The sequence below is a fragment of the Halichoeres trimaculatus genome, unplaced genomic scaffold (assembly GCF_033239565.1).
Source record: "Halichoeres trimaculatus isolate MK-OKI-2021-1 unplaced genomic scaffold, fHalTri1.1 fHalTri1_scaffold_22, whole genome shotgun sequence".
Lineage (NCBI taxonomy): Eukaryota > Metazoa > Chordata > Actinopteri > Labriformes > Labridae > Halichoeres > Halichoeres trimaculatus.
In genome coordinates, this window is record NW_027437200.1 from 4602681 (window position 1) to 4618212 (window position 15532).

The window sequence follows — 15532 nt, forward strand, 5'->3', positions numbered from 1 at the left end:
TGCTGGTCGGTCTCTGAGGTTTCAGGGTGTGCCCCATGTACACAGTTTATGGTCTTTGCGATTTAACTCCTGATCTTGACCCCGTGCTGTTCAATCAAAAAAGGTTAGTTATACTTGCATTAATGTCATGTTTTGCCTCATTAGTGCTGTTTCGATTATGCAGACGACACCACACACTTTGCTGAACACAAAAACCTGACAGTCCTGACAACAGTTAGAAACTTTGTAACTTGAATATTTGTCAGTATTTAACAGAAACAAGAGGAAATGAAAAACAGACCAGGAGAAAGTCCTCTACCTTCATAAACCAAAATCTGTGCAGCTCAGACTGAGATCAGTGAGGTTTGTATAGACGGTCTAAAGACAGGGAGGTGGGTCTAAAGTCTGAATCAGACTGATGTTCATGATGAGAGTCTGCTCAGATACCAAACAGGAAGTCTGACTAAGAGTGTTAACACAGGTTTAAACAGAGGAATAAAGGGCTTTTATTTTGAAAACTAGAGTTTCTCACCCAGCTTTAGATTGTTACTCCCATTTCCTCAGACATCTGTCAGCTCTGAATCTGGACTGCAGACCCCTCTCCTCCTCAGTCTGCTGATTAAAGTCAACATGTGATCTCTAACAGGTTTCTACAGCGGCTCATCGTCCCTGGACGTCTACGACGGTCGGTACCTGGCTCACAGCGAGACCGTCATCGTGGTTTCTATGAATTATCGCATCGGAGCGTTCGGCTTCCTGGCCCTGCACGGCTCCTCAGAGGCTCCTGGAAACGTGGGTCTGCTGGACCAGAGGATGGCACTGCAGTGGGTCCAAGACAACATCCACTTCTTTGGAGGAAACCCCAAACAGGTCCGTCTCTGTGTTGGAGTGTGTGTGTGTGTGTGTTAGAGTGTGTGAGATCATCTTTGACCTCTCCTCCATCAGGTGACCATCTTCGGTGAGAGTGCAGGTGGCGCCTCCGTCGGGTACCACCTCCTGTCTCCAGAGAGCCGACCCACTTTCACCCGGGCCATCCTGCAGAGCGGGGTCCCCAACTGTCCCTGGGCCTCTGTGAGCCCGGCTGAGGCCCGCCGTCGGGCCACGCTGCTGGGGAAACTGGTGGGCTGTAACGGAGGCAACGACACAGAGCTGGTGGACTGTCTGAGGAGCAAAAACCCCCAGGAGCTCATTGACCAGGAGTGGCAGGTAACACCAAGTCCAACACTTGTTCCGGTAGGTCCAGGTCTCACCTGAGCCAGTCTCTGATTGGCTCCCTGTTCTCTTTTCTGATCAGGTCCTGCCGTGGTCGGCCCTCTTCAGGTTCTCGTTTGTCCCCGTGGTTGATGGCGAGGTTCTTCCTGACACCCCGGAGGCCATGCTGAACTCAGGGAACTTCAAAGACACTCAGGTGATGCTCGGGGTCAACCAGGACGAGGGATCCTACTTCCTGCTGTACGGAGCGCCCGGCTTTAGCAAGGACAACGAGAGCCTGATCTCCAGAGAGGACTTCCTGGAAGGTGAGGGACAGGCGGTGACAGAAACGTCCTTTGAGGGTGTACTGAAGTCAGAGGAGGAAATAGGAACAAGAGGGTAACCAGAAACTGTCCCAGAACTCAAAGAGAGCATTAAAGGGACAGTTAGATGTTTCTATTAGCGTGCAGATGGATCAGGTGCTAACAGAGCTTAAAGCTGCTATGAGGAGAATCTGTTTAAATCGGACTGTGTCGCCACCTTCTGGCCCGGAGTCTCACTCACACTGCTGTAAAGATGTGACTTTCAGCCAGGTGTGTGTTTGTTTTGGAACAATTTTTTTTTTTGTTCAAGACAAATTTTTACTGGATACAACACAACGAGGTAAGGTATTTATCAGTACAGTTACGTAGCACTATGGTTTGAAACTTGACATCAAGCAAACGCTGTAAGTTCTTACCATATGTCAGTAGCCAGCTAATTGTAGCGCTAACAGCAGCCTGGTGCTATGACATATTTGTAGGCTGATGTAACAACAAGCAAAATGTCCATTGGTACAGTAGATTAGTAGCCGTCCATACGTACCGCTACTGACAGCCTGGTGCTCTGAGACATGTCTGAAATGTGTAACATTAGTGAATCCTGGTTATGTCCTGCTAGTCATCTAACAAGCAGAGCTAACGTAACCTCACTCTTCATTTTATTGATAGATTCTCAAGTTTGAACAGACCACTGCAGAATAACTGCTGACTGTGGGTTGGAATCAGCATTAGCACAAACAGTTTAGCCCCTGTGATAGTCTTTGGCTCGTGCTCTATCTCTCTCCTGTTTCTCTTTCTTCTGCTCTTCTGTCCTTTTTCTGTCTAACAGTTAGGCTCCTGTGTCTACCATCAATACAAAATTAATCACAGAAATCATTTTCAACAGGGCAAAACACAGATCTCTCTTCTCTCTACTAAACTTCATCAGCCGGTGTGGTGTTGTCATAGAGACCTAGATGTGCCATAAATCAGTCCAGTCCTGCTCAACATAATCAGCAATCTAAGAAGCAGCATTTTGGAATAACCTTTATTGGTGCCGTTAAAGTCATTTTAAAGTGTGGATTACCACCAGGCAGATATCTAGAACAGACTTTTTCAAGATCACTTAGAAACTCCTCACAGGGACTTGACCAGACAGCTCAGCTCGATCAGCATCACTTAGATCATCCAAACACTCTGTTCTCTGTCAGTTTGAGGATTTGTCAGATTGTTACTTAGTGTCAGACAGCCTGTTAGCTTCTGACAAAGCACATCCATGTTCCTCCGCCTGGAGCTTAGGAGGGATGTTTACCTGCAGCCTCACAGACCTTATGCAGAAACTAGCGTGTTTGAGTGTCTTTTTATTGTCAAATCTTCTTTAAAGGGATTAGACGTTAACTCCTCCTCCTCCTCCTCCTCCTCCCCCTCCTCCTCCTCCTCCTCCTCCTCCTCCTCCTCCTCCTCCTCCTCCTTGTCCTCCTGCAGGCGTGAGGCTGAGCGTCCCTCATGCCAACGACATCGGTCTGGAGGCTGTGGTGCTGCAGTACACTGACTGGATGGATGAGAACAACGGGCAGAAGAACCGGGACGCCATGGACGACGTTGTTGGAGACCATAACGTCATCTGCCCGCTGGCTCACTTTGCTCGCTCCTACGCCCAGCACAACGCCCTGAAGGCCAACGCGGGGGGAGTGAGCGGAGCCATGAACAGCGGAGGAAACTCTCAGGGTGAGCCCAGCAGAGTTTGATTTAATGGGGTCTGAGTGGGTGACAGGGAGGAACACGTCTGACTGATCGAGTTTCTCTGAGACGATGTGATGTTGACCTAAGGAAGGCGGAGGGTCGCGCTTCCTGCTCCGTGTTTCACTGAGCAGAAACATCCTGAACGCTGAGAGCTGGAAGATATCTCATCAAAGTCAGAAACACAAAGGGCCAATCTTAGTTGTCCTTCTTGTCCGTTCCCCTTTATCTTCCCCCTCAGCCCTCAGCCCTCTGTTTTCAGGGCCAAGAGGACGGGGATTGAGTGGCGTCTCTGAAACGGGATGCCCACTACATCATCACCGCTGGAACTGTTTATTAACTCATTCACTGCCAGCCATTTTCTGAGCATCCTAAACGATCTTTCAAGACCCAAATAGCATTGTTTTCTCTGACTGTGTAAACACCAAAACTACCTAAGAAGAGTGAACTCTCTTCTTTTATGTTTCTTTTCCTGTTTTTGATAAAAAAAAACAGACAAATGTACTTTTTAAATCGTGCTCATCTTGGGCGCTCCATCCTTTGATCCTCTCCATGATCTCTGTCGTCTTTTCTCTCGATCGCTCCGCTCTTTCTCTCTGAACTACCCTGACACATCCTCAGTTGACTTGCAGCGTTTCTCTGTGCCTCTGTCATCTCACATCTTCTCCTCATATCCATGCTGATCTCTCGTCCAAAGAGCACACCGCTCTCACCCACAGTGGTTGACGAGCAGGATTCTGATTGACAAGCTCCACCAGACCCTACCTCCTCCTGCTGAAAAACACAATTTACCTTTATAGACACAGCATATTAGTGACCGAATTGACGTCAGTGGCAGCTAGGGATGGGTACCTTTCACATTTGAAACGATACGGTATCGATTCCCAGTACCTGGCAGTCGGTATCGATACTCAACGGTACCAATTTTCGGTACTTTTGTGTGTGTATGTGGAAAAAACAAATCAATTTGTTTAAAAATAAAATGTAAATTCTTTTTAATTTAACATATTTATTCTTCAATATATAACCCTGTGATGCCGTGTTCATGTCCAGTATGGAAATATCATCTACTCTTCCACTCCCTCACAATCACAAGGATGCACCTAGGTACCTAAACATGGTACCTTTTGCTTTTACCTGAATAGGCACCCGGTACTTTTGACAGAATTCGGTCGGTACCTATAATAGTACCTAATTCGGTACCCATCCCTAATGGCAGCGAACGCAGACATTTTAATATTGGCCAGTTGAAAAATAATGTGGTCTTACAAATCTTCTCTTATTCTAATATTCATTTGATTAGTCATAAACTACAATTTTGTAATATCCTAGAATTCAGATTCTTTATTTTAGGACCTTAAGCAGATATGAGATTAAAATGTGATTCACTACAAATCCTGTAATTAAGTAGATTTGTTTTGTTAATCACCTGACAGCACTTAAATATAATTCATACAACCAGGCGTGCTAAAAATGGAAATACACTGTGGCTTCTCTTTTTTCCTCAAGCCTTTAATAGGTAGATCTTGCTTTACACACAGGCCAAGGGGTAGAATTGGGATTGGCCCAAAGACTTGTTAAATAAAATCTAAGAGCTGATGATGCTCTTCGTTTGGATGCTGAATCTTTAAGTCTAAACTTCCCTGAGGCTCTTTAGAAACAAACAGACTGATTTCTCTATGATCTTCTCTCTGCAGGCAGTAATAAACCTCCTCTCCTCCTCTTCCTGCAGGGGGAGTCTACCTCTACCTGTTCGACCATCGGGCATCTAACCTGGCCTGGCCTGAGTGGATGGGAGTGATTCACGGCTACGAGATCGAGTTTGTGTTCGGCCTGCCGCTAGAAAAGAGGCTGAACTACACACTGGAGGAGGAGAAGCTGAGCCGCCGCATGATGAGATACTGGGCCAACTTTGCTCGCACTGGGTGAGAGTCAGAACCAAAATCTGTAGCGTCTACTGGACGATAGCAGACGCCGCCCATGTCTGCAGATGTCTGAAAACATTTGTTGACGTTTGTTGACGTTTGCAGATGTTTGCTGACATCTCATCCTCTCTGTGGACTGCAGCCCGTCTGTGATTTATGAGCTCTGTTTCTGCAGCTCAGAGGGAATAATTAAAGCTTTTAATCTCATTATCTGAGAGCAGAGACTCTCTGCTGCAGACTCGGAGCTGAGCGCAGACTGTGAAACCAGCTCTGACCTGATTTCATTCTGCAGCAGCTCAGACACTTTAGAGGAGTTTGATAACGCTGCTCATCAGACTGAAACATGCAGACCAGAGGCATGAGGAGAGGAGCACACACCTGTTAGAAACATGTTTTTATCTTTAGATGGAGGAATAAAGACTCCAACTTGAGGATGCACAGTCTAACATCTGGAACACATGTTACTGTTAAAACGAGGAATCATTTTTATCCTCCTTAAACAGCTGAAGTGCCTGAATTATAATCTGATGAGGTTCTGCAAAGATCAGAGTATGTTTTCTGGTGTTTCCATGTTTCTTGTCTGGAGATAACGGAGGCTGAATGATGTGAAGAGTGTCAGCGAGAGCCGATGGTTCCTAGCTGCAGACGTGGATCTGACTCTTTTCAGAGGAAACTTTATAAAGCAGATAAAACAGCACAACATAATTCATAAAAAGGCTTCGCAAACAGCTGAACAAAAAGGGACTTTTTTAGTTTTCAGGAACTTCTTGAGGAACTCGGTGCATTTGTGCAGTGGAAACCAAGGTTTACATTTAGTTTTTGGGTAGTCCATGCAAGATGAAGGTTTCTGATAGATGAAGCATCCATAGTAGTCGCGTTTCCATGACACCCAGAATTGCACAAAACCTAAATATCGCATTTAAAAAATGTTGATGTCACTCAAGTGTTCACCATAAATTGTATAAAACATGGACGAAGCATCAACGTCACCTGTCTGTTCCCGAAACCATGAAATGAAGCCAACCCACAGACGCAGCCACATTTGCTATGACGCCAGCTGTTAGTTTTTCTTCTAGCAGCTACAGGGCGCCCGGCAGTCACGGCGGTCACATGACCTGAGCCGTACTTCTAATTTGAAAATCAAACAATCCTAATAACTTCTGAACCGCAGAGATAGAAAATAATTCACTCAGTGTACAGTGTGTGCTGATAGTGAAATCAGCATTTTAGATCTAAGCTGTTTTTTTTGAACCAGGCTGTAGATATGTTTTTTAATGCTGTAAAAGTCTGTTTTAATGGCTGGGTGTGCACCTGACTTCTGGTCTTTCTGCAGCCAGCCTCAAGTGGATTCTCGACGAACAGCGACTTTTAGCACTTCCGCATAGGCTTCATTTTTACTAACTGGATGCTGCCCCTTGGTGTTCACAAATCAGCATCGATGTTGTTGCAGCGTCCAGATGGACGTTACAATGTTTTTACGCTCTCTGCCTCTGTCTGTTGACAACTTCAGCCACAACAGTAATGTCCATCAAAGTGACTGGACCTACACTGTGAAATCTTACACAGGAGCCACTTCACTAATGTGTGATAACCCCAAAAATTATCCAGACAGACTCTTGTAACAGGTGTGAACTCTCTATGCTATCTGTGCTATCATTGATACATCAGGGAAAGTCCTCTGCTGGACTGTGAACCCTGACCCCCTTATTGCTCTTTTTGGATTGCATGGGCCCATAGTCTAAACTTTCTGTGGGCCCCCTCATAGATCATACTGTCATACTGTTTAGAGCTCTAAAGTGTCTTGTATCTGCAACATTTTTACCACTGCTTGATTACTGTGGTGTCCTGTTCATGTCGGCCTCAGCCAAATGTTTACAGTCTCTGAATGTTTTGACGATTGTGCTTTGGGGTTTGTTACTGGTTGCAGTCGCCTCACTCATCACTGTGAGCTCACTGCCATTTCTGGCTTTACTTCTCTAAAAGCTCACAGGTACACTCACTGTCTGTCTCTAATTTACAAAGCTCTTCTCAGCTGAGTCCCTCTATACCTCTGTACACTCCTCCAAAGATCTGAAAGCTTTTATGCCGTGTGCTCCCAGGACAACATTCAACTGATTGTTCTTCATGTCAGGACTGAAACGGGGAAAAAAAATGTTCAGCTCTGCTGCTCCTCATGCTTGGACTGCTCTACAGACTGAGCTTAACCTGTCTGAACTCATTTCTCTTAGAGCCTCCTGTTTCATCCTAAATGACAACGAGGAACTATGGACCAGTGACTGTGTTTATGAACCGGTTGTTTGACTCACTTCCAGCACTTAATCTGCAATTTATTTTTTAATTTATTTTTAAAGTATTTTATTTTCATTTTATTTTATGTGTTTATTGACAGGGAAGATACATACCACATTGCCACAATGGGAAAATGTGAACATATATAAGACGTCTACCTTCAGCTAATTTGCTAATTGTTTGAACTGTTCTGTGAAATAACCGCATTGTACCTATTTATTCATTACGACGTGGGCTGCAGACCTCTTGGCCAGGTTACCCTTGCAAAAGAGATCTCAATGGGTTTTACCTGGTTTAATAAAAGATTAAATAAAATAAATAAACTAAATAAACTGAAATCCTGGCTCCCTGCTCTGACCTCTCTCCTCCTCACCTGTAGGAACCCCAACGTGAACCATGACGGCATGGTGGAGAGTAAGAAGCGCTGGCCTGTGTTCACTCTGAGCGAGCAGAAACACGTGGGTCTGAACACTGAGCCTCTGAAGATCCACAGGGGACTGAGGAACCAGATGTGTGCTTTCTGGAACCGCTTCCTGCCCCGTCTCCTCAACATCACAGGTAACAACAGCGCCACAATGGACCGTGTGTCATGAAGCAGAGTGGAATAAGGACAACCTCCTCAGTGTCTGACCATCCCCACCCCCGTTGTTCTTGTGTCTCCCATCAGATAACATCGACGAGGCGGAGCGTCAGTGGAAGGTGGAGTTCCACCGCTGGTCCTCCTACATGATGCACTGGAAGAGTCAGTTCGATCACTACAGCAAGCAGGAGCGCTGCACCGACCTCTGAGCCGCCCGCACGCACACCCACCCTGCAGAGAGAAAGAGAGCGCCGAGGGAGGGGGCCGAGAGAGCGACAGAGATAGAGGGGGTGACTTCCCTCCACAGCCCCGCCCCCTTCCTGTGAAGTCTGACTTCCTGTAGTTTGTGTTTCGGGCCTGCTGACATATTTATTTATTTATTTATTTATTCTGACCTCTGTGTCTGTGGGCTGTGGAGGGAACTGACACCAGACCTGTCAAAGATCTGTCATTACCTCGAGCATGTGTGTGCGTGACAGTGTGTGTGTGTGTGTGTGTGACGGAGTGTGTGTCCTGCTGGTCTCCTGTGGATCTCATAAACTCATCTCCTGTTTTCAGACGATTCCTTCTTTTCGACATATCAGGGTTTCTGTTTCTGCCTCACCGTCCTGTCAGCTTCATTATTCCACCACTATTCCACTCAGCTGTGTGTGTGTGTGTGTGTGTGTGTGTGTGTGTGTGTGTGTGTGTGTGTGTGTGTGTGTGTGTGTGTGTGTGTGTGTGTGTGTGTGTGTGTGTGTGTGTGTGTGTGTGTGTGTGTGTGTGTGTGCGTGTGCTGCTTCACTCTGCCCTGAGTGTGTGTGTATGGTGTGTGTCTCATTAATAAGCTCCATGTTTCTCTGTGAAAAGCTGCTTCAGATTCAGAGTGTCTGCTCTCTCCTAAGGCTGAGGACGGACGCTCTCCCGTCTGATCAGATGATCTGCTGAGATCTTCCCGTCAGAAGCTCTGAGTCATGATCAGTAATCCTGCTCAGAGAGGAGAGGAAAGGGGGACCAGAGGCAGACCTGTGTGAGGAGTCAGGATCAGGCCGATCTTTCTCTCTCCCTCATCACCTTCATCATCTTTCTCTGTGAAGTCTCTGATTGGCTGTTGGAGTCAGGTGGTGCAGGGAGGATGCAGGAGGAGAGGGTCCAGGTGGTCTGATGGTTCAGGTGAATTCCTGGGAGTGAGTTCAATTTAGGTTGATTTGGCACCCCCTGTGGACAGAGTGTGTATCTTTATAAACTGACCCGTCCTCTAAAGCGTCCCTGACATCCCTGTGTGTATGTGTGTGTGTGTGAGAGAGGGATCCACTCAGTGTCATGCACAACTGTCCTTTTTTTCCTTCCCCCTCCTCCTTTCCCCTTTTCATCCTTGACTCCTCCTCCCTCTCCTCTGTGTCCTCCTCCCCCTCCTCTCCTCCCTCTTGTCTTTCCACCTCTCCGTCCTCTCTCCTTTAATCTCCCTCTCTTTTCAGCCTGTCATCTTCATCTCTAATCAGCCTCCACCCACCCTCCCCTCTCCTTCATCCTCGCATCCTCGTCTCCTTCCACCTTATCTAACTTTTCTTCCTCTCGTCCTTCCTCCCTCCTCCTCTCCATCCTTCATCCTCCTCCTCTTCGTCCTCCTGCGCTCTCGTTAGTCTAATGGAGGGGGAGTAATTCACTCAGTGCGGGACAAAGTGACAGAGCGCTGGCTCAGCCGACAGGACGTGAAGGATGGAGGGGTGGAAAATGGAGGGAGGGGAGAGGAGGGGGCTGATGGAGAGAAGAAAAGACGGGCTGAGAAATCCACGGTTACATAACTCAGAGAATCAAAAGGTCGGACTCAGAAACACCTGCACATCTTTGAATCTCTGAGGCCCATTTTTTGACCTCAGTCACAGTCTCATGCTAAAGCTAGAGAAATGATAAACATGAGATGTTAGAATGAAAGAAAAACACAAACAACATGCTTTATCATGTTTAATGTGAAAGTAGTGCAGGTTTCTGGTTTGATTCCCGGCTGGCTGCAGGTGCATTGCAGGTGTCCTCCACAGACACACCCTGAGAGTCACCTGTAGCCCTAACAGAGGCTGTTTTCCAAACCACCAGTAGTATGACTGTTCTGTTGGGCCTGTTATATAGTTTTCAGGTTTGTATGGCAGAGCTACAGCTGATGGGTTTTTATTTATTTATTTATTTGCCTTTATGCCTTTAATGTACAAAACAAACTTTGGGCAGATCTTGACATTTAAGCCATTTTGTTAATCATATCACAGAAGAATTATTGGATTTTTAGTCTTACTCCTAAAGTTATATCGTTTATTAAGCATAAATCTAGAAGGGATTGACCTTTTATTTTTACAGCTGATGGAAAAAACACTTCTATACAATCCATGTATGGTTTAAAAAACAGTGAATTATTGGTTTATATGGGCTTTAGTGAATTTGTAGAAGTAAACGCCTCTTTTAGGACTAGGAGTGACAAAATTTACTTGTGTTTCTTTCGCATTCACTTCACTTCTATCTCACAAGCCCTCTATCATTATTGTTGTTGTGTTGTAGTTGTAATGCCGACTCATTCCAGTAGATGGCAGTAATTCATCAAAACCTGCCACACCTATAGACAAACAACGTTAGCACCGTGCATTGTGGGAAACAGCACACCAGGTAGACTGTAAATTTCCTCGGATCATCGAGAATTTTTGGCATACTGCAGATTTTGTGGGTTTTGGAAAACAGCCAGATTCTCTGTTTGTCAGCCTGATGATTGGCTGATCACCTGTCCATATGGAGCCCCGCCCCTTACCTGGAGACAGCTGTGATTGGCTGCAGTGGCAGAGATGATGGATGTTGAGTTTCTCTCCCAGTCTAATGGAAGCAAAAGGAATCATTTCGTCAATCAGCTGATTACAATCAGGAAGTTAAATCTGATCAGCTGATCAGCGACCCCACGCTGCTCTCACAGTTTAGATAAAGACGCTCAGGCGACCAGGTTTTCAGGTGTCAGGGACAGGCTGAAACGTGAAATTCAAAGTGTTTGAACCCCACACAGGATCAGATCAGAGATCAGAGACTATCAGAAAATCAACACGGGGGAGAAAGACATGACGGAACTGAACTAATGTCCAATCCAGGACACTCACCTCACCTGTCCTCTGTTTCTGTTGCTATATGTTTTTATCACCTTCACATCATTGCTCCAGGCGTGTGTGTGTGTATCTGTGTGCAACCTCGGGGCAGAGCTGAATCCAGTGCTGTGATTGGCTGAAGTGTGTCTGTGTGCATGTGCAGCTCCAGTCATGGAGCTTTAAACAGATGAAACATGAATAAAGGATTGTACCTGACGTCTCAAACACCTGTGTGACTGTCTGTGTGAGTGACAGCTCCTCTCATCCAATGGGAGGCCCCGCCCCCTTGCGTAAGCCCCCCTGCCCCCGGCCCTCCTATCGGCCCCCCTGCATGTCCTGAAGTGTTTCCTGCCAAACTTGGACTGTTACTCTCTGTAAAGTTTGTACTTTGGAACAAATATTATCGAAGTGAGTGATGTTAGTGTCCTGTTAGCAATAACGTGCGTAAAGAATATATTTGATATTTAAATGCTGTGGTGATAAAACAATGATGACGGATAGAGGCTGTGTTTTCAAAGCAATATATTATTCTGAGTGCCATAGACCTTCTTCTTCCTCTTCTGTTGGTCCGATGAGTTTGTCCTCTTCCTCATCGTTGTCTCTTCACTCACTCGTCCTGTTCGTGTTCCAGCTTCTGTAGCTTCACTGCGTCTCTGTGTATCATGAATGCTGACTTGGTTAAGCTCTAGCAACAGAAATAAAGACACCTGCTGCTTCTGTTTGTCCACCCTGAGCCTTTATTGTCTCCTCAGGATGAAGTTTTGTGACGTGAAGGTCTCATGAAAGCTCAACTGGGAAGACCTCAATAAACTCTGCCAGGAAAACCTGACGCTAATGCTAATGCTAATGACAGCGAGAGGAACCAGTGCAAGTGATGTGCTTTGACAGAGAATACGCTTCTAGGGGTGGGCGGATTGAGCCAAATATCGATAATATCGATACCAGCGTTGGTATTGATATCGAATGATATGATATCATGATGATTTTTGCTCCTGTTTGCGCTGATTGCTGTGGCACTGGGGAGACAAGCAAACATTGTGCAAATAATATGAAATATAATATGACCCGTGGAATATATGGAAATAAGGAAACATAAAGATATATTTAGAACACATAACCATACATGTATAAAATATGTACAAACTAATAACATAAAGCTACAAAAAAAAAAAAACCTACAGAAAATGAAAAAAAACTTTCTGAATCTGAAACGGATGTACTGAATATCGTACAAGTCATACTTGATTGGATATAATTAATTTTTTTTTTTAATAAAATTTGTGTTAGTTTAAAAATTCTTTATGCTTTATTATTATCTTTTTTTAAAAAACAGCTCAATAATGGGAGAACTTTATTTTTTGTACTGTAGTCTTCAACTCTGTACCTCAAAAAATATAAAATAATAATAATAATAATAATAATAATAATAATAATAATAATAATATAATAATAATTTTACCTTAAATGGATAATTGGTTGAATTTTATTTTCTTAAGAACAGAATTCCACACACAACAATGTTTTGGGAAAAAATTGGTTTTACTCTTTTATTGTTTCTAAACATAAATGTTTATCATGACACTCAAGTATTTTGTTGTCACCTTTAATTTTTGCCCAAATTCTGTCAATCAAAAAAAAAAAAATCACAAAACACCTGAAGGTCAGCAGTGTGATGATACATCAGCCTTTAATATTAAAAAGTATTGGTTAGGGTTAGGGTTAGTACTGGTATCGGTGATACTGACCCTGTATTTATTTGGTATCGAATCGATACCAAAATTCCCACTATCGCCCACTTCTATACGCTTCCAAAACAGAAACACACAAAACCAGTAAACAACTGAAGTGATGAAGACACCTAATGATGTTTTTGTCTTTTGGCAGCAGCTCAGATTTTAGTTCCTGTTCATGCTTTGAGTTTCTGGTCCCTTCACTCCTGATCCAAATAGTTAAGAATGTTGCAGATCACTTGTCCTCCTCTGCTGCATGATATTAAACAATTAATTTTAACTGTGATTATTTTATCACGTCTATAACTAAATTAAGCAGACTTAGGGCTGTTTGATTTCACACAGCAAAGAATAAGAGATAATATCCACTAGTTTGGACATGAATTGCTTGTAACAGATCATTCGCAAGTGTTTCTAAAAGACTTACACGTTTTTTTTAAACTTCAATAAAGAAAAAAATTAATTGTTACATACCTGTCAGGATGACACTGTAAAAATTCACCAAAACGAGAAAAAGGAAACAGATTAACCCTATAATGCCAAACGTATCATATTTGATACATGAATTTTTTTTCAGCCCTTCACATAAACAGTGTGGTATTTCTAATCCTGAGAAACCTGATGTGTACAATCAGATACATGCAGTGCACAGATAAACTCACACCGGGTAGTAAGTCACTCATTAGCCACCCTTCCAGTGACACTCTAAGACTGCCATGACTCAGGAATTGGACACAGGTGGTTTTTCAAGTAGAACTTTGCCAAGTTTAAAAAGGTTAAGGTAAGAAAAACATTACAATTTTTACTGGCACATCAATAGGAACAGTTACTGGGATCATGCAAAGTAAAAATACTACAAAATTCACAATATATGTTTGAGTAAACCGTGTTGAAGATAGCGTATCAAATTTGATACAGCGGGTATATATGGTCATGTAACTCTAAAACAGTCAATCGCCATTTAATGTATTTCATGCATTATATCTAAATTCAAGCAACTTACAGTCTTTTTAGTTTTAAATTACATAATTTGGTACATTTAAAGTTAAAAACTAGGAAAGAAATTTGCTGTACTGCTGTATGAAAGGATGGCCTGGATCGTTTCTTAACATGGGAAACCCGACAGATATGCAAGCAGTGTACAGGCCACTTTGCCCATGTGTACTGTCAGAAATGCAGAGAGCATCTTTGCTTAAACAAGGAGAGAAACTGTTTTCAGGCCTTCCACCATGCAAAATAAAAGGTTGTGAACCGCACAATGAGTAAAATACTAAAATGTTAGTTCTTACCAGGCTTCCACCCAGCCAGTTCCATTGGTGGCTTTCTCACTACTGCATGATGGTAGCACTGTTTATGTTTAGAAGTACAAATTTGTTAGATTTGTTTGTGATTTATTCTGTTTTTGCTTGTTCAGGAAAAAACAATCGTTGAGCATTGTGACCTGATGTATAAAATTTGATACAAATTGAAACTCAAATATGGAAAGTGATATTTGAAATTTTTTATTATTATTATTATTATTATTATCATTATTTATTTATTTATTTATTTATTTATTTATTTATTTATTTAATTTTATTTTATTTTATTTATTTTTTTTGGGGGGGGGGGGGGGGGGGGGGGGTGTTCAGAGGAACCAATCAAGGCTCCAAGTTCAAAAAACTGGAATTTTCAGTCAATTATTTAATGGTTTGGGCTTTACAGGGTTAATGGATTGAGGGTGTGTCCTGTACATGCATCCACACCCCTTTAAAACTGATCAGAATTCATAAAGATACCCTTGTTGATCCTTTCAGGGGAATCTGAGTCCAAATTCCCTTCTGACCACAGTTGCACCCTCATGTTGAGGTGTATAACGCCACCTGGTGGCTTTTCTGCGTCCGACAACCACTAACTGTTCCTAAACGGAAGACACTTGATTGAAACCATGTACATCCACTTATATGTTTTTGAATTAACTATAAGCGACCAAACATAATGTGTTTGTTCTTTATTTTGGATCAGACAAACCGGAAGCTTACTCTAAGTTTGAGTCGCTGTGGAGATAAACCTTCTCTTCAGTCGATTATCTCAGTGAATGTGATCTGAAGTTGTCAGATGTAGGAGCTGTCAGGTAAAATTAGCCTCTCCATCCTCAATTTTAACCGTAAGAGGGCGGGGATCAGGTGGGTCTGGGCGGTGAACGCAATTTTTCATCTGCATCTGCATGTGTAAACTCGTTTGGTCACGTGACGTAAATCTCAGCTAAGAGCAGAAAAAAACGGTCGTAAAAAAAAATATATAATAATAATAATAATAAGTATCTATATTTCATTGAGGTCACGCGTTTGGTTAAAGTTGAGGTAAAACGAATTTAAATTAAGGAAAAAAAATAATGGGTGAAATTAGACACCTTTCACTCCTCTGAATCAAGTGTACGGAAGTATCATGTGACCAACCGGAAACGCACTGACATGGTAAAACAATGGGTAAAACCTTAAACTGGACAAAGTATTCGATGGGTGACAGTTTATTGAATTAAACGTTAAAATCATGTCACATGGCCTCCTTGGCATGTATGTCTCTGTTCACATGCTACACCTGAAACTTTACAGCCTATGGTCTTAAATAAATGAGAAAGTTCCAGAAAGTCTTGACTCCATTCACGGCCCTCATGTCTGCTTTTATTTTGAAGGTAGATACCGGAAATTTTGCATTGAGAGTTTCC

General features: G+C 43.3%; 1 protein-coding gene across 1 annotated transcript in view; it reads left to right on the forward strand.

The window, feature by feature from the left end:
- ache (acetylcholinesterase (Yt blood group)) overlaps positions 1-10361 on the forward strand; it is a 34125-nt gene extending 23764 nt beyond the window's left edge. Inside the window, exons 3-9 of the mRNA XM_074662131.1 lie at positions 626-849; positions 925-1185; positions 1274-1496; positions 2955-3197; positions 4942-5134; positions 7803-7981; positions 8091-10361. Of these exons, the coding sequence (XP_074518232.1) occupies positions 626-849; positions 925-1185; positions 1274-1496; positions 2955-3197; positions 4942-5134; positions 7803-7981; positions 8091-8212 (1445 nt within the window). The 3' untranslated portion in view covers positions 8213-10361. The remainder of the gene's footprint in view (positions 1-625; positions 850-924; positions 1186-1273; positions 1497-2954; positions 3198-4941; positions 5135-7802; positions 7982-8090) is intronic.
- The last annotated feature ends 5171 nt before the right edge of the window (positions 10362-15532 follow it).